At 50.3% G+C, this 22614-nt stretch overlaps 3 protein-coding genes across 3 annotated transcripts; 2 read left to right on the top strand and 1 right to left on the bottom strand.

Annotated features, from left to right (window-relative positions):
* Positions 1-86: 86 nt before the first annotated feature.
* On the top strand, positions 87-10909 carry ALG8 (ALG8 alpha-1,3-glucosyltransferase). Its single transcript, XM_042838181.1, has 13 exons — positions 87-182; positions 678-756; positions 2067-2260; positions 3729-3838; positions 4487-4554; positions 5089-5215; positions 5802-5905; positions 6005-6125; positions 6413-6552; positions 7313-7452; positions 7852-7949; positions 8979-9051; positions 10281-10909. The coding sequence occupies exons 1-13, from the start codon at positions 103-105 to the stop codon at positions 10510-10512; spliced, it is 1566 nt and encodes a 521-aa protein (XP_042694115.1). The 5' UTR covers positions 87-102; the 3' UTR covers positions 10513-10909.
* Positions 10910-12006: 1097 nt separating this feature from the next.
* Positions 12007-15829, top strand: NDUFC2 (NADH:ubiquinone oxidoreductase subunit C2). The gene is made up of 3 exons (XM_042838184.1): positions 12007-12174; positions 15059-15202; positions 15662-15829. The coding sequence occupies exons 1-3, from the start codon at positions 12036-12038 to the stop codon at positions 15709-15711; spliced, it is 333 nt and encodes a 110-aa protein (XP_042694118.1). The 5' UTR covers positions 12007-12035; the 3' UTR covers positions 15712-15829.
* A 1731-nt stretch (positions 15830-17560) lies between these two features.
* LOC122170919 (thyroid hormone-inducible hepatic protein-like) lies at positions 17561-18217 on the bottom strand. Its single transcript, XM_042838183.1, has one exon. The coding sequence runs from the start codon at positions 18164-18166 to the stop codon at positions 17759-17761; it is 408 nt and encodes a 135-aa protein (XP_042694117.1). The 5' UTR covers positions 18167-18217; the 3' UTR covers positions 17561-17758.
* Positions 18218-22614: the final 4397 nt, after the last annotated feature.

Below are 22614 nucleotides of genomic sequence, written 5' to 3'. Positions count from 1 at the left end.
CGCATGCGCACTCAGCGCCGAGGCGGGGCCGCGCGCTTCAAACCGTGCGGGCGGGCTGCGTCGCTGGTACTGCGCGTGCGCGGGGCGTCTGTGAGGCGCGTAATGGCGGCGGGTGGCTGGAGCTGGTTCCGCGCCTTGGCGCTCGGCGTCTCCTTCCTCAAGTGCCTCCTCATCCCCACGTAGTAAGGATCTGCTCGGGGCTGGGGAGCAGCGGCACGGCCTCAGCTTTTCCCATGGGTGGGGATGGGGCGGTGTGTGTGGGAGGGGCGGTCCTCGCTTCTCTCAGGGCTTTGGTTGCTGAGCTGTTGTGCTGCCGTCTCGTCGTCCTCTTGCACGTATAAAAGGGCTTTGCTTTTGGGTCTGAAGGTGCTTACAGCTTCTGGCTGCTTTTCAGGGTCTTGAAGTATGCTGAAGCTGTTACGCTTTTCAGTTTAAAAAAAAACAAACGATTTTTCCTTCAAAAATATTACATTTGCTTTAAAAGAAGCCACTGAAACCCCAGGACGTTAATATTAATTGAAAGAAAAGCCTGAGCTACGAGTCATCCTGCCCTGCAGTTACATGCATGTGTCTTTGGTATTGGTTCTGTGTGACTGTTCAGGCTTGGTTTTACTGCTGTATTCTGAAGTGTTTCTCCTTTAAGTGTAAATGTGTCTCTTAATCCAAACCTTCTGTAGTCATTCCACAGACTTTGAAGTGCACCGGAACTGGTTGGCCATCACGCACAACTTGCCTCTGTCTCGTTGGTACTATGAAGTAAGTTTGGGGGTTACGTTTGGTTCTTTGGCTTGGTGTTCTTAGCTATACATAAGGTATAGAAGTGTTGGTTATTTGAGTCAGATGCTAGAGGAGAAAACCCTTTCTTTTCAGAAGGTATGAGAGCCGCTTTAAAAGTAATGCTTATTTGAAGCATAGAATGGGATGGGTTGGAAGGGACTCTAAAGATCATCGAGCTCCATCTCCCAGCTGTGAGCTGGTTGTCACCCACCAGCTCAGGCTGCCCGTGCTCCATCCAGTGTAGCCTTTGGCACCTCCAGGGACACAGCACCCATGGAAACTACAGCAGATTTTAAAAATGCGAAGTACTGCTGTCTGATAGAGCAAATTTTCAGCTGCAAAACACTGCTTTTCAACATAATCACCACCATTAGCTATGCATCTTTGCCACTGATGAACAAGAGGAAATACTACTTCTCTTTCCTGAAAGAGTGGTCAGGCACTGGAATGGGCTGCCCAGGGAGGCGGTGGAGTCACCAACCCTGGAGGTGTTCAAGGAATGTTTGGATGTTGTGTTGAGGGATATGGTTTAGTGAGAACTGTTGGTGATAGCTGGATGGTTGGACTGGATGATCTTGAAGGTCTTTTCCATCCTTGGTGTTTGTGTGATTTTGTGAAAAGCCTTTGTGCTGTGCTTGTAAGAAGTCTGCACCTGTGGAGGTGACGTGCTGTTTCTCAGCTGCTATTTTGGTATTGTTGCTAAGAAAAGGCTACACATGCGGTCTGACTTTATCTGTTTGGTCTCTAAACATTCAGCAAGCACTGACGAATGGCAGTGGGTGCATTTTTTTTTTTTTCCATGTGGAGAAATTCAGTGACACTCCTTTGCTGTAGGTGCCGTCTGCTCCTCTACTGCTGTACCACCACCATCCACCCCTAATGTCATGGGCCATAAAGTAGAAGGGTTAGATTGAGAGCAAAGATGTAACAAGACTGTGCTGATGATTCCTCTATTGTAGACAACAAAATGTTATTGATCTTTTTGAACACTGGCACTATTCCAAGTTGAGGTTTAAGGAGCGGATGATTCTATATGAGTTAAGTAGAGGTTATCAAAATAATGTTCAACCTTCTGCCAATAGAAAGGTGTCCTATTCCTCTATCAGTACAGCAGAACAGCTGAAGTCATGTCTGGCACCCTACAGCTGGCTACTTTGTTGTGAAGTAGCCTCTGTTAAATGGAGGCTACCAAGATTAAATGATCAACTGATTTGTTGTGATGAGCAGCACTTGAGAGACTGCAAACAGCCTAAATTGTATTAAATTGGTTAATCTCATTTTGTCTTTAGGCAACTTCAGAATGGACCCTGGATTATCCACCTTTTTTTGCTTGGTTTGAATATGCATTGTCACATATTGCCAAGTACTTTGACCCGAAGATGTTGGTTATTGGAAATCTGAATTACACCAGTCCTGCAACCATCTTCTTCCAAAGATTTTCTGTCATCTTCACAGATGTTCTCTTCATATATGCAGTTCGTGAGTAAGTCTTAATGTTCTAATTTTAGGGAGAGTGGGCAGTCTCTTACATTGTTGAGTAACAACTACATTATTTGTACATAGAAGCTTGTTTTAAAAAAAAAAAAAGCCAACAGCAGAGCTGCTTTAGCTTTGAAGGAGAAACATGGAGCCTGCTGCTCAATGCAAGATAGCATTGCCAAGAAGAACAAAAGTTACAGCTGTACATGTGATTGGTTTTTTTTTTTTTACATACTAAGGTATCAGCAGCCTTTTCACACGCTCTTGATGTTTTGTTTCTGTCACTGGGTTGCTTTGCAGGGCTTTTGGATCCACTTGGGTAAGCTCGACTGCTTTTTTTCCTATTATTGCTCTGCTCCTAAGGAGTAGAGACATGAAAGAAACTTGTGATGAGGTGCCAGTATGATCAAAGATTCTAAGTCACTCCTGTGGTTTTGGTATCTAGATGATAAACCAATTATTCCAAGTGTAACTTAACAAAATTAAGATTATATTTTTAGTGTGCCTTGCTTTTGCAAGAGAGAAGAATGGTGCTACCAAAAGCAATGCAGCATAATCACAGAATGGCTTTGGTTGGAAGGGACCTCAAGGATCATCAAGCTCCAATCCCCCCAGCACAGGAGGGCATTCAACTTCCACATTTAATGCTAGACCAGGCTGCCCAGGGCCCCATCCAACCTGGCCTTGAACACCTCCAGGGATGGACGGGGCATCACAGCCTCTCTGGGCAGCTGTTTCAGCACCTCACCACTCCCTCTGTAAAGAATTTCCCCCTGACATCCAACCTCAATCTTCCCTCCTTCAACTTCAAACCATTTCCCTTTGTCCTGCAGTTATTTACCCTTCCAAACAGTTGACTCCCCTCCTGTTTGTAGGCTCCCTTTAGGTACTGGAAGGCTGCAATGAGGTCACCCCACAGCCTTCTTTTGTCCAGGCTGAACAAGCCCAGCTCCTTCAGGCTATCTTCATAGGGGAGCTGCTCCAACCCTCTAATAATCTTTATGGCCCTCTGGATGCTCTCTAACAGCTCCCAAATCAATCACAATTGTTTTTAATCTGTTCTAACCTTAACTTCAACACATTTTGACCGTAGGACTGTATGACAGGCTGCCGGTATTGGTGAGAGAGGGAGGGCTAGAATCGAGGGTGATGACTTGAAATGCAGTACTTCTGGTTCCAAAATCAGCAGCAAACAGTGGTAGCTGTAGTGGTGTTATTGAAGATGAGACTTGAGCCTGTGACAGTTACTTAATGAACTTTAACATGTGGAAATTGCTACAGCAGCTTCTGAATATTAATTCTGTTTTCCTACTCAACGGTATTTGTGGCACTCCTCTTGATGAGTTTAGCAAGAATTCTATCGTTGCCTTCCATCCAAATAAGATTTATTTAAATGCAGTTTTTAGCTTCAAGAAGCAACGAGGTTTTCATTTGTTTCAACTAAGACTTTTGTTTCTTTTGTTGTTGTTCAGATGCTGCAGATGTGTGAATGGGAAGCGAGCTGCAAAGGATATTCTGGAAAAACCAACCTTTATTCTCGCTGTTCTGCTCTTGTGGAACTTTGGGCTGTTAATTGTGGATCGTATCCTTACAAACCACACCAGTTATTTGTGTTGGTGCTCTTTTTATTTTAACTCCTGAAAAAGCCACAAGTATGATCATTATGGAGCTGATTAATGTTGTGTGGGATATAGCAAGGTGTCTTCAACCTTGGATGTAAAAATAACTGTAGAAAGTCCAATTGCTGTCGGTTGGTTTGGACGTCATGTTCATTGATCTGGCTAAAGAGAGAACAGGAAAAAAGCAGCAGTCATTCCTTCTTGTGGGCAGGACTAGTTCTGTCCTTCCTGTCCTTGTCTGAGTTGCATGCTTACAGGTGACATGTGATGAGTGAGGGCTGCCATCTCCATCCATTGATCAATGTGAGGCAGAAACTAATATTTAAAATTCAGAAAGTGGAGAGTTAACCTTTTGTTTGTTTTGTGATGCAGTTCCATGTTAGGTATGCAGTCAAATTACTTTGTTTCCTTGCACTCAATAGCATTCTAAGTTTAGTAGACCCTGTGTTCTTAGTTAAGGTTAGGAATGTCTTTGTGTCTACATGGAGTGTATTAAAGGCTGCTTTCTTGATTTAAGCTCCATTTTTAGTTTGATTATATGTTTGAGCCTATACAGGAGACTGATAGTTGTGGAGAAAGCTTCTTGTATTCCTTCCCTGACTCAAGTTCAGACATTCACTTTCAGTACAATGGCTTTCTGTTTGGCCTGATGCTTCTCTCTGTTGCCCGACTGTGTCAGGTAAACTTAAGTTGTTCCGTGTTTTGTTTTTTGCTTTTAATTACTATTCTTGCAGATTTCTTTTAGGTACATCAGTTGACCTCTTCTAGTTTCAGTGGGAGGAGTCCATGGGGGTGGCTCAGAGTTGTGTGTCTAATTATTTCTTGAGCCTCAGGGTAAGAGGAGAACCTGAATATCACTGCAGCTGCTTATTGATGCTGCGGCATTTCAGTTTGCTGTCAGAAAGCTGATTTCTGTTATACCTGAACAACATGATGTGGCTTTCTGCCATCTCATCTCCAAGTCACCAGTTCTTAGAAGCTGCAAGGTAGTGAGGCCTATCTTAGTAAGATCTGACAGCATAGTTTCCTTGTCTGCACTGATTATGCATAACAATATAGGTTGTAATTTGAAGTAAAAATCCATTTGGTTGTATGCTTCTGATAAATGTCTTGTCAGGAATCCGCTAGGGAACTATTTAAAGTTAATATGCAGGGAGAACAAGTAGAAAAGCGTGCATTTTTTTGTTTTCTTCTGTTATTCTTTTTCCTTTAGAGGAGATATCTGGAAGGTGCTCTTCTTTTTGCTGTTCTTCTGCATTTCAAACACATCTACTTATACGTGGCCCCAGCTTATGGCGTTTATCTGCTGCGCTCCTATTGTTTTACTGCAAGTAATGCAGGTGAGGTGGGGTTTTGCACTTGCTTTTTTGGGGGTTGTGTTTGGTGAGATATGAGGAAGGTGGAAGACTTGTTGGTGCCATTGGGACAGGATGGCTGTGGGTCAGATGAAGATTCTTATGGGGAACAGAGTTGGGAACCTTTCCATTTGCTTGAGAAGTAAAAAGAGTTTTGTATTCCTCACGTGAAACAAAGGAGGTGCCTTTCTTTAAAGGGGAAAAACAAAAGGCTATATAAAGTAGGAGCTGCCATGTGGAAAAAGTAAATGGGCAAAGGTTATTGAAGAACACAAGCCTCCTTTTAACCCAAACAGGCAGAAAGTACAGTGATTGATGATTGCCCTCTCTGTGCTTAAATTCAGAACAAACTAAAAGCCCTGCTGGCTTCTTCTCACCTCCATGAAAATGCTATACAGATTGCTTTGCATGTCTTGAATTAGCTAAAAAGTCAAGGAAACAATTGAATATATTGATATCGAGGGCTTTGTACTTGTAGTTAGTGCTAGGAGGTCTCTGATTGGGTGGGGTGTTTTGTCTGCCTCTGCACCTGCTGCAGTAACTGCATTCACAGTCTGTCTGCTTCTTGTAGATGGATCTGTGAAGTGGAGGAGTTTCAGCTTTCTTCGTATAACCCTTCTGGCATTGATTGTCTGCCTTGTTTCTGCCGTTTCATTGGGCCCCTTCATAGTATTGGTAATAACCCACCTGCTGTTCACCTGTACTGTTAGAACAATGTATACAAATGTCAACTATGTCTCATTTATTTTCTTCCATTCTCTTATTTTCCTGTAGGGCCAGCTGCCTCAAGTGGTTTCACGCCTCTTTCCTTTCAAGCGAGGCCTGTGCCATGCTTATTGGGCCCCGAACTTCTGGGCTCTGTACAGTGCTGTGGATAAAGCACTCACACTTGTTGGTACAGTATGCAGATCTCACTACTTGGTGCTTCTTTGAGTCCTCCTTCCCCATGCAGGGAGCAGATCACATTTTCAGTTTGCCTGAAATCAGCTGATGATCCATGTAACTCATTCCATGTCATGTTTCCAGTGAGAGATCTGAAATCAGTCTTCCCTCTTTATCTTTTTCTCAAAGAAAACAATCTTATCCATATACTTCAATCCTGTTCTGTACAACAGTTTAGTTTTGGTTCAGTTCTGCAGCTGCTTTTTCTTTATTAATAATCAGTTTGTACTTTGCTTTCAGGCTTGAAGTATAACTTTCTCGATCCCACAAAAATTCCTAAAGCCTCGATGACAGGAGGGCTGGTTCAAGAATTTCAGCACACTGTCCTTCCTTCTGTGACTCCACTGGCAACATTAATCTGTACTTTCATATCGATATTGGTAAGAAGAAATCACGGCATTGGAAATGTGTTGTGTCCCCAGTGGTTTTTGTTTAATTAATGCACACTTCATAAATTTTCATTGCAGGGCAAAAATACACTTCATTAAACTATTAATAATAATTTATCAGGGTAAATATGAAGTTAATATCTTTTTTCATATGCAGTATTATTCAAGTATGAGTACGATTACGATCTATGGCTCTAGAACAGTTAAGAGATCAGAAGCAGTCTTGCACTCTGTGCATGTTGTGTGATAGAAGGCAGCTGAAGTAGGATTTGAGCAGAGATGATGATGGAGTGGTGTGGGCAGCTTGCTGTGTTCCTGTCAGCATGACCTGCCTGTCATGTAAGAACATCATGCTTGCAGGGATAGAGTTGAAGGTTCAGTAAGTAATGACCTGCCTACGGAGTTTTCAACTCTTGTGGAGGTATGTATGAGCCTTTAACTGGAATGCTTTGTTTCAACACTAGTGGGCAGTAACTTCTATATCAAGAGCTTCGCAGCCTGGCCTCAGAAGTGATGGCGGAGTTGCCTGCGAGATTGGAGTTTTTATCAATATATGGCATGAGGGGAAAAGCTGAAGTTGTTCAGGTTCTACATCCAGAAACAGCATCAAAGTAGATTCTGTTCCTCCAGTGCTGTATGATTCTTGTGCCATATAATCACAGCTGTGTGATGTTGAAAAGCTTTTGGACAATGGCTTGCATTCAGAACTGCAAAACTTCACTGAAGTCCTGTTTTTGCCTGTTGTTTCTAGCCCTCTGTTTTCTGTCTTTGGTTTAAACCTCAAGGGCCCAGAGGCTTTCTTCAGTGCCTTGTTCTCTGTGCATTGAGCTCCTTCATGTTTGGCTGGCACGTGCATGAAAAAGCAATACTCCTTGCTATTCTGCCTTTAAGGTAAGTGAGTTCCCTGTGTGGTGGTTGGCCAAACTGAACCTGCTGCCACTTGCTGAGGAATCCTCAGAAGAGGATCCTAACCAGCGCCAGCTTTGATATGTGAAATCAGCACAATTGGAAAATATTGTTACTTGTGTGCACAACTCTGTTGCAGAACTGGAAATACTGGGGAAAGGAAGATAAGGGTTTTCTGTGGTGGGGTTTCCTTGCTGACTTTTTTTCTGCATTTTTGTGAGGCTAGCTGGCTTGGAAGCAAGAGATTCCATCACAGGTTTGAATCTGGGAGGACTGGGGTGTTACAGAGCTCTATGTGACCCATTCTTAAGTCTCTTTTGTGACTTGTGTGGTGTTGCTGAATTTACTAAAAGGCTGGATAACATAAATTCTTGTCACTTTTAGCTTGCTGTCTGTTCAGAGAGCGAAGGATGCTGGCATCTACTTGATTCTAACAACCACAGGGCATTTCTCACTTTTTCCATTGCTGTTCACAGCACCAGGTAAGGTGTCTTCCTTGGATTATTTTGTTAGAAGCTGAAAATTGCAGGAGACTATGAGTCTTAGAAAGATAAACAACGCTGCAGGAGAGCCCTGGGCTCCAGATTGAAGTGGAGATGGGAAATCATAGCCAGCATTTGTTATCCCTCACCAAGTTACACTGGGAGAAACTTCCCTTTGCCTAACACAGCCCTGCCAAGCAAAAGTGACAAAGACAATTGGAGACTGCAAGCCTGGTGGGCTGTTTTCCAGCTGACTTTTCCAGCTGACTATTGCTAGTGCTATCAATTAAATAAATTGAAATTCCTGCAGCAGCATCAATTAAATCAGTACGTGTGGGGATAGGCTTGTTCTTGTAGACAGATGCTGTTCCAACCTTCTTCACCCTGCCTTTGGTTAATCAGACATGCTAAGGTTTAAGTGAAATAAGCAGAGCTATGACAGCAGTGTAACCTCTAGAATAATGATTGGCTGCAGATGTGATAGAGTTCAAATCCACATGCTCTCCTTTTGGTCAGGTAATGCTGTTTATGTGCAGTAGAGAGGCTGTTACATTGAGACATTAGGAACTGCTGTAGGGAACCTGCTTTGGCAGGGGGGTTGGACTCGATGATCCCTGGAGGTCCCTTCCAACCCCTACAATTCTGTGATTCTGTGGACTTCCTTTGCACTCTCTATTAACTGACAGTTGTCCCATGCACAGCCTGGATAGCAGTGGCTCGTCTGTTTGAAACTTGCCAGCAGTTCTGTAAATTCTACCAGTAACATTTGTTTTTATTGCTGCCATATGTTGTAATTATGGTTGTGTTCAGTATGCAGTCATTGTGTTGTAATGCTTGGCATGTTCTTTAGTAAGAATCTGTGCCCATCTTTTTGTGTCCTAAGCTATGAATCGTTTTGCTCAGCTTGGATAGGATAACTTGTATGGGCATCACCAGCTTGAATACTAGCACTTCAGGATGCTGCAGTGTATGTGGCACAAGCTTGTTAGAATTTATTTTAAACCTATGTTGTGTTCTTTTGTATTTCAGAACTTCCAATTAAAATACTGCTTATGCTGCTGTTCAGCGTTTATAGCTTCTCTTCACTGAAATCGCTGTACAGGTAATAAAAACAGACTTCATTTTGAAGCAAAGAATGAAACTACTTCTATTAGGAAATATTAGGAAATTAGGAAATTCTCAGGAGGAAAGGCTTAAGATAGGACTTGTTCAAACATCACAAGGATGTCCTGTACAGACAGCCACCCAGTTGCTCTCAGATGGTAAATCCCAGCCTCCTCAGATGTGCATAAAGGTACAACAGCAATCTTTATTAGAATTTAATTCTGTATTGGAGTGCTTCCCAGAGTGCCAGGAGTTAAAAATACTGCTGTGCTTAAGCAGCAGTGCTCATTACTCCCACGTTTATAAGGGGCAGGTTATGAAGAGCATACTTTACAACTTGTAATTTGGTTGTGGGCTGTCTGAATTGTCCAGTGCGTGTTCATGGGACACTGATCTGCTTGCTGCCCACTCAGTCAAATACAGTGCCTGTCATTAGGAATCCTGTAGCTGTCACGTTCCTGTTTCCTGAACTTTTCATGGCAAAGCCAAGTTGTAACGAAAGATCTGTTGGAAATGCCAGAAATCTGCATTCACTGCATCAGTCACCTGCTTTTTGAAGGTCATCCATTTTCAAGCAGGCTGCATTTTTCCCTCCCTACTGTTGTGGAATCCACTAATTCCTTCTCAGGTGCTTCAGTTCCTCTGTAGGAGCTCTGTCTAGAGCTTAGGCTTTTGCAAATCTCTTGTTCCTAACTTTGCAAAAAAAAAAACAACCAAAAAACAAAACAAATTCCTTCCAGAAGAAAACAAATGTAGCTTGTAAACTGCTTGCAGTCCAGGTGCAACCAGTGTCCTTGGCAAGACACATTCATACTGGTTACAGGAGGCTTGTGGGGAGGGGGCAGTGGTCATGACAAAAACTGATGGTTCCAGTGTTTAGGTCTAAGGAACTGCTGTGGAACAGATATGTGTAGGAAGAACAGAAATCTGTTTGGTTCTTTGGTGTGAGGTAAAGTAAAGCAGCTGCTGAGATATTTTAAACTTGAATCCATTTCTACTGAACAAAGGCACCTTGGAAGAGGGTACAAAAACATGGTAAGGGAATCAGCTGTGCTGCACGTTTTTGTACTGAAAGCTCAGAAGATGTAGTTGTTACTTAAAGCCTTCCTATGAGCGAGTGGGTGATGCTCTCTGTGCTGGTTATGTGTCACCAGTGGTAGCTGGAAAGAGGAATGGTTATTTTTAGTGACAGTGAGTATTTTAACACTTTTTAATCCTTTCTGACAGGAGGGAGAAGCCTCTCCTGAACTGGCTCGAAACAATCTACCTCATCCATCTGGTGCCTTTGGAAATCTTCTGTGAAATTGTATTTCCTCTGACCCCCTGGAAACCGCGGTTTCCTTTTGTCCCCCTGTTGCTGACCTCTGTTTACTGTGCTCTGGGCATCACGTACGTGTGGCTGAAACTTTATGTCTCCGTCTTATCTGAAAGAACTTCTATTAGACAGAAGGCTGAGTAACGTCACGTTGGTGGGAGCCATCCCAGCTTGTCCCTTTGAGATGATCAAGCACTGTGAGGGGTTGTCGTAAGGACATCTGCTGTCTTGCTGGCTGAATGTGTATTGTCTCCATCAGGGAAGTTTCTCCCAACGCTTCTGTACTGTCCAACTGCGATACCTCTGCTTGGAATCACTCATCACAGCGAGATGCAGCATCATGCAAAGAACTTTGTATTTGTACTGACTGCGAGAGGTCCAGACTTCTGCCCTGGGCAAAACCTGCCCGCCTTTCACATTACTCTTTGTAATTTGCCATTCTATTTTTGTTAACATACAGAAGATCATTGCTGCGTAGAGGTGAGCATTGTCACAGCATACTGCACAATGTGTAAATAAAAACTTGGTATTTTTATTCCGAGCCCTCTTTCGTGTTTTTGGATGGCAGCTGTACCACAAGGCACACACTGCCTGCCTGGAGCTTGTCCTGATCCCTGTGCTTGCATTAGTTGCTTCATCATCTCTTTCATAGAATCATAGACTCACCAAGGTTGGAAAAGACCTAAAAGCTCATCCAGTCCAACCGTTCACCTATTCCCAATAGCTCCTACTAAACCATGTCCCTCAACACAACATCCAGTCTTTCCTTGAACACCCCCAGGGTCGGTGACTCCACCACCTCCCTGGGCATCCATTCCAGTGCCTGACCACCCTTTCTGAAAAGTAATACTTCCTCATGTCATGAATCTCCCCTGCCGTAGCTTGAAACCATTCCCTCTGCTCCTATCACTGATGACACGAGAGAAGAGGCCGACCCTCAGCTCACTACAACCTCCCTTCAGGAAGTTATAGAGAGCAATGAGGTCTCCCCTGAGCCTCCTCTTCTCCAGGCTGAACATTCCCAGCTCCTTCAGCCTCTCCTCATCAGCCCTGTGTTCCAGACCCCTCACCAGCTTTGTTGCCCTCCTTTGAACACGTTCCAGGGCCTCAATGTCTTTCTTGCAGTGAGGGGCCCAAAACTGGACACAGTACTCGAGGTGAGGCCTCACCAGAGCTGAGTACAGGGGAACAATCACTGCTCTGCTCCTGCTTGCAACACTGTTTCTGAAAGTCTTTCAGTCTTCTCAGAAAGTTTTGCTGTACCCTCATTCACTGCTGTAGGCACGCTGCACACTGAGCCACATCTCTGACCTGAGCCGTAACACCGTTTAGGGTGCAAGGCAATCGTAGAGTGCTTTATGTTGGAAAGGACCCTGATGGCCATCTGTTCCATCTCCCCTGCAGTGCACGGCGACACCGCAGCCCGTCTGCCCTGCCCTTGGGTGACCCAGGGATGGGGCACCGCCACTCTTCTGCGCTTCTTTCGGAGCAGAAATGTATCCTAACGCCAGCGCCACCTTCTCCCGCTGCCATCCCTTCGTCCAGCGGCTGGTCCCCGGCAGTGAGGCGGAGCCGCCCCGCTCCGAGCGGAACTCGTTTTCGGGGCTCCGCGAGCGGCGGAGCGCAGGCAGCGCCGCACCGCGCGGTCACCTTTGGGCGCCGCCGCCATGCCGTTCCTCCCGGACGAGGCCCGTTCGCTGCCGCCGCCGCCCCTCGTGAACAAGGGCTCGGTGTGGTTGGGGCTGACCGGCTGGCTGGCGGCCCTGCTGGATAACGGCTTCGCTCACCGGCCCGTCCTGAGAGCGGGTGAGGGGAGGCGGGGCTGAGGGGGGGGTGGGGGGGGGGGAGGGCTGAGGTGCGGGGCTGAGGGCATCGTGAGGGGATTTGGGTGTTGGGAGGAATAGTGGGGGGTGAGGGGACCATGGGGGGGATATGGGATGTGCGGAGCCCTGAGGTGAGGGGGTGGGGAGGCCGTGAGGGGATATTGGGGGAATGGGAGGAGATTTGGGGGGATTGAGGGCACTGTGAGGGGTGTGGGGAGTCGTGAAGTGAGGGGCTGAGGAGATCGCGAGCAGATTTGCGCTGTTGGGAGGGATACTGGGGGAGGTGAGGGGAATATGGGGATGTGGGCTGTGCGGAGCCTGAGGTGAGGGGCTGAGGGGGCTGTGAGGAGCGCTGGGGGAATGTGAGGAGGTTTGGGAGGGATTGAGGGGACTCTGAGGGATGTGGGATGTGGGAACTCCTGAGTCCTGAGGTGAGGAGTTGGGGGATGTGGGGAAGCTGTGAGGGGATACTGGGGGGATTGAGGGCACTGTGGGGTGTGGGGAGCCCTGAGGTGAGGGGCTGATGGTGCTGTAAGGGGACTTAAGAGTGTTGGAGGAGGAAACTATGGGGGTGAGGGGACTATGGGGGATATGGACTTTGCAGAGACCTGAGGTAAGAGGCAGGGGGATGTGGGAAGGCTGTGAGTGGATACTGGGGGAACGTGAGGAGATCTGGGAGGATCTGGGCACTGTGAGGAATATGGGATGTGGGGAGCCCTGAGGTGAGGGGCTGAGGGGGGCTCTGAAGGGTACTGGGGGAATGTGAGGAGATTTGGGAGGGATTGAGGGGACTCTGAGGGATATGGGATGTGGAAACCGCTGAGGTGAGGGGCTGGGGGATGTGGGGAAGCTGTGAGGAGATGCTGGAGGGATTGAGGGCACCATGAGAGTTGTGGGGAGTCCAGAAGTGAAGGGCTGATGGGGCTGTGAGGGGACTTGGGATGTTGGGAAGGGTACTGGTGGGATTGAGGGGACACAGGGATATGGGATGTGGGGAACGCTGAGGTGAGGGGCTGAGGGGATTGTGAGGAGACGTAGGGGGGTTGCAAGGAGACTGCAGGGATTGAGGAGACTCTGAGAGACAGAGGGGGGATCTCTGTGGGATGTGGGAGTGCCTTGGAGCAGTCTTAGTAATGTGGGGGGGATGTGAGTGGAATTTGGGGGATTCTGAGGAGTGTCAGGGGTATGCAGGGGTTGGGGGAGACTCTGAGGGATGGGGGAAGACCCTGAGGTGAGGGATAAGGAGTTTGGTGGGGGAGACTCAGAGGGATGTTAGGAAGAATTGAGGGGGCTCTGAAGGATGTGGAGGGGTGGGGAGCCCTGAGATGAGGGACTGGGGGGGAGATTTGGAGAGGACTCCAAGGGATACAGTGGGGAGGGTCTCTGAGGAATGGGGACCTTGGGAAGGGGACTTGGGAATGTGATGGGGGGAGGGGGGGGATTGGAGGAAATTCTGAAGGATGTGGGGGAATCTGAGAGACTAAGAGAGGACCTGGGGCGATTTGAGGTGCTCAGGGGCATATTGGAGGGGGTTGAGGGGACTCAGAGGGATGTGGGGTGGAGGGGGAAGCCCTGAGATGAGGGATGTGGCAGGAGGGATGTAGAGCAACTCTAAGGGATATGGGAGGACCTTGGTTGGGGGACTCAGGGAGGTGGGGATTTGGATTGGATTCTGAGGGATGTGGAGGATTCTGGGAGGACTGCGGGTTGTGGCCTTCCTGTCAGAAATCCCTCTTGTGAGGGCTTTGGGGATTTGGAGGGATATGAGCAGGGGGGAAAAACACTGGGGTGAGAGATAGTGAGGATACCGGGGGGGGGGCTTGGAGAGATATTGTGAGGGATGAACTGGAGTCTGAGGGACTTAGAGGGGTGGAGGGCCTTGAGGTACAGGATGGGGTGGGGCTGTATGGGGATAATTTGGGGGTTGTGGTGGATATTGGGGGGATTAAGGTGAGTCTGAGGGACATGGAAAATGGGTAGCCCTGAGGTGAGGGATAATGAGAGGGGATGTAAGGGGATGCAGAGTGGGGGTGGGATTTGGTGGCTCATAAGGATATTGGAGGGAGCTGAGAAGGCTGAGGGGCATGGGGTGATGAAAGCTCTGAACTGGGGGATATGGGAGGGTTTTTAGGGGACTCATGGATGTGTGGTGGATTTGGAAGGGATTCTGAGGGATACGGGGAGAATGTGGGAGGATTGAGAGTTGTGGGGATCTGAGGGGACTTGTGAGGGATCTGGGGGACTCAGAGACGTTGGGCAGTGGGGAAACTCAGAGGTGAGAAAGCTAATGTGGGGGATTTGGAAGGGTGGAGAACTGAGGTGAGAGATGGGGGGGACTGAGATTCATGGGGTTGCTCAGAGGGTTGTGGGAGGACTGTGGGGGGGATATGAGGGTGGTCTGAGGTTACTGTGAGAGTTATGGGGATGGTCTGAGGGAGCTGAGAGGGATTTGGGCTTTTTTGGGAGAACTTGAAGATATGGAACGATTGGGGGAGACTCAGAGGGATGGGGGGAGCCTTGAGGTGAGAGATTTGGGTATGGGATGTAGGGGGTCTGAGAGGGTTATGGGCGAGATTTGGGGAGCTCAGAGGGATGCTGGAGAGGAGTAAGGGGAGTCTGAGGGACATGGGGTGGTGGGGAAGCTTTAGAAGTAGGATATTGGGGGTACTCAGTGGGGTACTGAGGTGAGGGATGGGGGGACTTAGCAGGGAGAGACTGAGGGGGATATGGTGGAGAATCCAGGAGGAGGCATTCAGGAGGTTGGGGAATGAGGTGTTTTGTGGGGAAGATTTGGGGCGCTCCATGAGGGACACGTGGGGAGAAAATGACAGTTGAAATCATTGCTTTGGGGTTTCTCCCTGTTGCAGGTGTTCACCGCCAGATCCTGTTTGTTACTGTGGGATGGTTTGCTGGCTATTTCCTTGTTAAACATGCTGAGTATGTCCACGCTAAACTGGACAGAGAGCTGCTTGATTATGTCAGGAGGCACCCTGAAGATTTCAAGGAAGCAGGTTGGTAACCTGTAACCAAAGGGCTTTTCCTTTGGAAGTGACAGGTCACCAGGGAGAGGTGGTTCCCTTGCAGTGTGCTGAATGAGTGCTGTCCCTCGTGGTGTCCTGAGTGTCTCGAGGCTGCAGTGCGTGTGGATAGCAAGATGTTGTGATGAGTAAACAGAAAATAAGTAGAGCAGGTGGGAAAAGGAATAACTAGAATTGCCAGAAAGGCCAAAATGCAGCTGTATGGAAGAGGAATTGCATGCTGGGTTTATGCAGCAAGCCTGGAGTTGACTGTTGGTAGCAGGAGATGGTTCTTGGTGGCATATTAACCCTTCAAACAGGAATAATAGTGATGACTTCAATACTGAGGTCTTTAGGAATGATCTCAAATGCCAAACAGTGTTTTCCCAACTCCAGCATTGATCTCAAGTGTCCAATAAGGGTTTTCCTGACTCCACTTGCTGCCTTTTGCAGAAAAGAAAAGAATAGGAGAGCTTCTGGAGGATTTCTATCCAATTCGCTGATGCTTCTGCTGAGCTGTTTCTGTGCTGAGAACTCCAGGGCTGCCCACGACCTTTCAGCTGCCCATGCTTGGAAGGGGAACCATTGTTCAATCCCATTAAATAAAAGTTAATGATGAAATACAGAGTGTTTACTCTTCTGTTAACTCTGATTCACTCCTTACTTCAATTTTTAAGCATGAAAATGGTAGATTGTACGCATTTAAAATAAGCCAGAACGTGTGTGTCATTTTTGCTGACTACTGAGCCTGCTCTGCACCACCCCTGGAGCCAAAGTGATGCTGTGAAAGGAATTCTGTGCTTCCCATAATCAGTTCCCTCTGTGTATTTCGCATGCTCACGTTTGTTCATTCTCAGTGCTGCCTTTTCTTTGCCTGGTGATCAGGATCTGGTGTTTCTGCTTCCTCGCTTTGTGGATTCTGAATCTGCATCTTGAACCCAAACGTTTCCAGTCGTGCTGAGCATCTGCATCTCTCTGGGATTTCACTGCATGGTGCTCATCACGTCTGAAGGTGAAAGCCCTTCCAGTTCTATTTGAATGTTCAAATCTGGAAATAGAAAAGCCTGAGGAAAACAATGAAGCTGCGGTCTTGAGTAGAGAAAAGTCAGCAGTGGTGTGATGGCTGTGCTGGTGCGCTGCAGGAGGCGATGCAGAAAATAGAGCAAGGGAAGAATGGAGGAATGGGAGAACAGCAGCAGTGTTGTGCTTTGTCAGCACTCCCCGCACGCCCATCCCCAGGAGCAGAGCAGCTCTGCTCTCTTCTGCTCCATCCTGCTGGGCTGCCTTTGGCTCTGGTCCTACTGGAGCTGGCCACGCCGTGTCCCTGGCTCTGTGCCCTCGTCCCCAGCTCAGCCCGCCGTGGCCTTGGCCCCATCTGGCCCCGGTGCCACCACGTTCCTGGGCACGCAGGGAGAGTGGTGCTGAGGAGGGGAGGTGTGTGGGGCCTCTCGCCCTGTCCTGCCCAGCACCGCCAGCCCTGGCCCTGTGGCAGCTCCCAGCACCACACATGGCTTTCACGTGCACGCTGCTGGATCCTGCAGCACCATCAGGAGGCGATCTGCTCCCACCTCTGCTGTGCCAGTCCCAGCCTTGTTGGCCATATGAGGACAATGACCGCCCCGTGGCCACCTGCCTCTTATCAGCCGCATCCCACCCTGGGCTGACAATTGCCTGGGGACACGGTGCCGCGCTGCCAGGGACCTCTGGTGCTCATCCCAGGTCACAGAGCGGATCTGGAACGTCTCACAGCTCTTATCAGCCATGTTCTATAGCAGTACTGAGCACTGGGATGTCCGGAGGTGACACATCCATGGGCACCCTGAGCCTCTCCAGCCCGAGCCAAAGCACAGCCCAAGGAGCCCGCAGCCCTCCTCCCTGCCACCACTGTCTTGTGATATAGGGGCTGTCCTTCAGCTCTGGGCAGGGAAAAAGGCCATCAGCCCTCTTTCCCCTCACCTCAGTGGGAGCTGATGTCCCCCTGTGACCCGTGGCACAGCACCACGAGGCCATGGGCACAGGGACAGCTCTGCTCCACACTGGATGCCGGTGACGCCTCACTCAGCACCTCGCTCAGGAACCGCGGAGATGCGGCACTGAGGGACGTGCTTAGTGAGCACAGCGCGACTGGGAACGGAGCCGGGGATCCAGCACGGATCCCACGCCGCTCCCGCCGCCCCATGACGGCCCTCGTCCTCGCCGCCCCCCCAGCCCCACTCGGGACGCGGGCAGCGCCGCTCCGCCCCCCCTCCACCCGCCGCCACCCCCAGCGGCCGCCCGTCCCGCGGGTCCCCGCCCTCCTCCGCGCCCCGTGCCGGGGCTCCGCGCCGGGGAAAGCATCGTGCGGACGGCGGCTGCGGAGAGTTCCTTTTATTAGCAAAGACAGGGGAGCGACGCGCGGCTCCGGGATCCAGCCCGAAGGCGCCGGCGCCGCGCGGCTCCGTCCGAGCTCGGCGAGAGTTCGAGGCCCGAGAACGGAGCGGACGGCGGAGCCGGGCAGCGCCGCGGGGCACCGCGGAACGGCACCGCCGGCTCTTCCGTGGGGACGCGGGGTCACCAGCTGGGCTGCGCGTCGCTGGGGCTGATCCGCTCCAGGATCTGGCTGTAGCGGCGCGTGAGGGCGGTGGTGTCCCTGGTGAGGTGGCTGAGGATCTGCTGCAGTCCGGCCAGGTGGTGGCACAGCCGCTGCTCCAGGCTGCCGTCCGCCCCGTCGGCTGATGCCGCGGCGTCGTCGGCGTCGGAGTTGGAGTCAGAGTCGCCGGCGGAGCCACGCTCGGTGACGGAGGCCAGGCCTCGCTCCACCACGGGCTTGATGGCCTTGAGGAGCTGGTAGCGCTCATACAGGTCCGCGGGGCCGCCGGCGGCTGGGTCGGTGCCGTCCTGCGGGAAGACCCCTCGCAGCAGGCTGGGGAACATCACCTCCTGCTCCATCTTCTGCGTGGCCGAGAAGTACTGCTCCATGCCCCGTGCCTCGGCTCTCCTCGCGTCCCGCCGCTGCCCGGCCCCGCGGGCTTTTATGCCACTCCGCTCTCGTCTCCCCGCTGCTCTCTCCGCCTCCCGCTGGGCAGCGCCGCGTCCCTGGCTCCGTGCCCCCGTCCCTGCTGGGGCTCCGTGCCGGGGGGAGGAACGGCACCTTTGTCCCCGCTTGCGGCACTCCGGGGACGTCAGTGCCCATGTGCTGAGCGACCCCGCGCCGCAGCGACGGCACGGGGCTGACGGCAACGCTGGCGGATGTGCAGCTGCGTGCAAAATGCCGTTGGGCTGCTCTGGAGACGGGGGCGCCGACGGGCGTCGGAGCAGACGGCTCCGCAGAAATGTCCCCTTGCCCGGCGCTGGTGACACCGCGGCTCGGCGGCTCGGGCCGCCCGTCTGCCTTCGTCCCTCGATGGGAAGCTACAGTGCTCTGTTTTGGGGCCACTTGTCGCTTGCGCATCCCCGGGGGCTGCGGCTGCCCCAGCGCCATCCCCGCTGCTGGGAGCTGTGCTCAGAGCGGCCTGCCGTGATGAGCGCATTGGGCAGGGCAGAGGAAGCCGCTGGGCTCTCCCGTACCTGAACAGATGATACTATCCGGTGCACATACGGGAAGAAAACTTTATTCATTTATTTACTCATAAAGCTATCAAAAACACTAATAAAACTTCCGTGAAAGAATAAAACCTGGATATCAAACTCTGCACCTTATTTTGCCAGAGCAAGAAAATGAGATAACGTTAGTAGAAGGATCAGATCCTTACAGTTTGCAACTGTAACCAAGAAATTAATGCTAGGGGCATGCTAGAAATAGAATATGGCAATGAAATACTCTCAGCTCCACTTTCTTTTTTATGTTGCTCTGTTCAAATGATGACTTTGTGCTTCCCTTACATTTTTCTCTACTTCGATGATTTTTTTTGGTTTGGTTTTCACAACTGTGTGTTATGTTCGAAAACTAAAAATGAAAGCAGAGGGGAACATACTGAATCTGTCAAGGATGACTTTGTGACCCAAGTTCTCTTTAAACTAGAATTGCCTACTGCATGTTCAGCAGTCTAATATTTAGGACACTGCCTCCTGCTCCCAGCTTTTGATCCCAGCATTGCCCTCCTGAGCTGCTGCAGGGCTCAGGGCAGCAAATGAGGCTCAGCAGCCTCAGGCTGGTCCCCATCACCTCCTCGTGCCCCATCGTGATGCTGGAGTTGCTTGCAGGGGACACAGAACGCTCCGAGATGAAACCGAGGGTGAGGAGGTGCTGCTGAAATCCCACCCGTCAGCAGAAGCAGCAGCCCAGTGCTGCCAAAAGGGCCAAAGGACAGACAGTCGGGGTGTGTGGCAACCCGCTCCTATTTTGGGAGCACAGACGAGCTCCTTTGCCCTTTTGCAACCCACGGTGGAGGCAGCTCTCCGCCACATGCACAGCAGGGACACTCACCCCATGCAGCAAACACGCTGGGGCTCCGTGACTGCCCTCAGCTGTTCCCAGCGTGCCCATATGGGTCGTGTTTGTCCATGTGTGTCCGTGGAGCTGCATGGAAAATCCCACTGGGGTCCCCTGAGGACGTGGGCACTGATGGCAGCAGGACATGCAGAGTCCCTTTGCCCACGGCTGTTCACCACCAAGCTGGGTTGGGAATGGGGACCTGGTGCTATGATGGCCATTCTCAGGTCAGCTTGCAGCCTTCTCTTCTCCAGGCTGCACAGCCCCAGACCTCAGCCTGTCCGTGTAGGAGAGGTGTTCCATCCCTTGGATCCTTTTTGTGGCCCTCCTCTGGACGCACTCCAACATGTTTCTGTCTCTCTTGTTCTGAGAACTCCACATCTGGACGCAGTACTCCAGCTGAAGCCTCACCAGCACAGAGCAGGGGGGCAGGATCACCTCCCTCGCCCTGCTGCCCGTCTGCCAGCTCTGCTCCACACTCTTGCCCATGAGTTTCCCAGGGCATCTTGTTGAATAACACCCTGAAGAGCAGGAATGAGGCTTTCCTAAAGTTTAGCTTCCTAATTCTACTCTTTGCCCGTCCCATATCCCTCTGGAGCATGAACTCAACCATAACATGCTCACTACAGCCCAGGCAGCCTCCAATCCCCATGGCAACAATCAGTGCATTTGCCTTGGTTTCCATTTTCTGTTCAGAGGGAAAGATAGAGCTGCCTGGGAGTCCCCAGACTGGCCCTTCTTTTTCTGCCCACCTCTGCAATGTGCTCCCTAGCCGTCATGCCTTCAGCATTAGAGTAAGGCCTGAGGTTTTGCTTCATGGCTTCATGACTTCATGAACACCCAATCTCAGTGGGAAAGTGCAGTGTGTGTACAGCTGGGATCTACCTGCAAGTAGAGAATGTTGTCTTTGGAGATGGCTTCCATCAAGTCCTTATTGAGGGACAGTTCGCTGTGCAGCTGGCTGGCTTCTGCCACAGCCTCATGCAGTGGGAGCTTGGCCTGCCCTCCCGCTGCCTGTAGAAGAGCACGTAGGCAGTGTCCTTGGGGAAGAAAGAAGTCACATTGCTGACTGATTCAAAGGAGGAGAAGGAAACCCTGGTGTCGTTGAAGAGGTACCACGGGATTTCAAAGTTGGGACAGTGGGTGGGGGGGCGTTGTGTGCCAGAGCTACACAGACTCCTACAGAGACAATGCCCAGGGCTTGCATTGGCTCCTGCCACCAACAATCCCAGCCCCTGTTCTGTGACTGATTATGTAGAAAGCTCTGCTTTACATAGGCTGCACTTACATGGGGTGCATACAGTGCATCTGGTTGGGTTACTTTCCTAGCAAATCAGTATTTTAAGAAATAGCTGGTGGGTTTAGGGGTCTTAGCTCCTAGTTGTATAGTCTGGCAGATCTGATCAGAATCCAGGAAACACCAGAGTAACCAAGTCCTAAAGACACATCCGGACAAACAGCTGGGTCTGCCTTACAAGGCACTGACAGCATCCACAGGTCACCAATGACACAAGAATGGCCCAACAGAGCCCAAAAGAACCAACCAGAGCTGCTCAGTCTCTTGTAGCTGGGGGCAGTTTGTGACACTCAGCATCATCCAGGTCGACCTGCTGCTGCTCAGTGCCGCCAAGCAAGCTTGCAGACCCACCACCTGGGAATACTGCAGGCATGTGGAATCAAACTCTGTAACCCACGTAAGATTATAAAGCAGGTATGGGTATTATGGCACTGGGTGCGAGGGGGATATCTCCTCTTGACTCGCACACAGAGAAAAGCAATGGTTACACATTTAAAGACATAACATGCACATATTGCTACATTCCAAGAAAACAGGCTGGGATTCTGAGAAATTATTAACATGCTGGCCCACCCTCTTAAGCATGCGTCCCAGTGATGTGCTGGGGGTCTCTGGCGGTCACTGGATGTCTTGGACACTGGATGTCTTTCTCACTGTGAACTTTCAGCCTTTTCAGGGGGTTGCACTGTGTCAAATCAGCAACTGTGCCTCCTTATTTTCACAGGACTCCCCCCTCTGGCCTTGAGTTGCTCACATCTCTGCTTCCCTTCACTCAGCTTCAAGGACTCACATTCCTATGGTTTCTATGTTCCTCCGTACAGTTTGCGTCCTTGATTCACTGGCTTTGCAGTGTTGGCTGCTGGGCCTGATTCGGCCTTTTCCCACCATGAGATGCGCCTCAAGGTGGGCTGGCAAAAGCACATTTCAATGAAACAACCCAGGAAAGGTCCCCCGGAACTCAGTGCTGCAGGAAGGACTGCAGATGGCATGTGTGGGAGACACTGCCAACGCTGTTTTGTACGCAGGCCCCCTCCCTACACTTTCCACACCCCTGTCCCCACTGCCCAGGCTGTTTGTCCCTCTGCCCCATAGTCACGGAACCGGGCCGCACCGGGCTGGAACCATAACACCGCCCAGTGCCCCAGAGTCCCGCAGGCTGCTCTCAGCAACTTCATGGCTGCCGGCCTGAGCTGCCAGTCAGCGATAAGAAGCCAAGGGGTGAAGCAGAGCAGGCAGTCTGAGCCGCTGCGCCTCAGGGCCTCCCTCCCTTTCCCAGCAGCTCCTGCTGTGGTGTCTTGCCGCCATTTTTCCTTCCTGGGAAGGCTCCCTCGCTGCAGGCCTCCACTACGAAGCTGATCCGCACGGCATCCTCGCAGAAGTGGCCCTGCTGAGGATTCCCAGTGTGCCCTGGATGCTTCCCAGCGCGCTGCAGGACTCAAAGGGCCTCCATGTGTCCACTGTATTCCTGCACTGATGCATGCTGAGCACTCACAGGCAGGGCAGGCAGAAGGTCGTCACGTCACTCTTCATGAGCCTTAGTTGATCCTCAATCAGGCTGGACAGGTTGGAAGCAATTTTGTTGTCCTTTTCCTGGCACTCAGTTTGCATGGAAACCGAGGCTGTTTTTCCCGTTCCCTGGAAGTGAGAGTGCTGTGGCACACTGCAAGGGATGCAGGCTCGTTTTGCAGTGTATCACCC

The sequence above is a fragment of the Centrocercus urophasianus genome, unplaced genomic scaffold (genome assembly GCF_019232065.1).
Source record: "Centrocercus urophasianus isolate 14NV4802_14NV808 unplaced genomic scaffold, USGS_Curo_1.0 seq_74, whole genome shotgun sequence".
NCBI classification, from domain to species: Eukaryota; Metazoa; Chordata; class Aves; order Galliformes; family Phasianidae; genus Centrocercus; species Centrocercus urophasianus.
This window is presented reverse-complemented; position numbering and strand designations above follow the sequence as displayed.

Bases quoted from the DNA above. Each gene is read 5' to 3' on its own strand.
- ALG8 (XM_042838181.1), top strand. From the start codon at position 103: ATGGCGGCGGGTGGCTGGAGCTGGTTCCGCGCCTTGGCGCTCGGCGTC. The intron at 5,216-5,801 runs GTGAGGTGGGGT...TGCTTCTTGTAG, and splicing joins TTTTACTGCAAGTAATGCAG to ATGGATCTGTGAAGTGGAGG. The intron at 6,553-7,312 runs GTAAGAAGAAAT...TGTTGTTTCTAG, and splicing joins GTACTTTCATATCGATATTG to CCCTCTGTTTTCTGTCTTTG.
- NDUFC2 (XM_042838184.1), top strand. From the start codon at position 12,036: ATGCCGTTCCTCCCGGACGAGGCCCGTTCGCTGCCGCCGCCGCCCCTC. The intron at 12,175-15,058 runs GTGAGGGGAGGC...TCCCTGTTGCAG, and splicing joins CCGGCCCGTCCTGAGAGCGG to GTGTTCACCGCCAGATCCTG. The intron at 15,203-15,661 runs GTTGGTAACCTG...TGCCTTTTGCAG, and splicing joins TGAAGATTTCAAGGAAGCAG to AAAAGAAAAGAATAGGAGAG.
- LOC122170919 (XM_042838183.1), bottom strand. From the start codon at position 18,166: ATGGAGCAGTACTTCTCGGCCACGCAGAAGATGGAGCAGGAGGTGATG.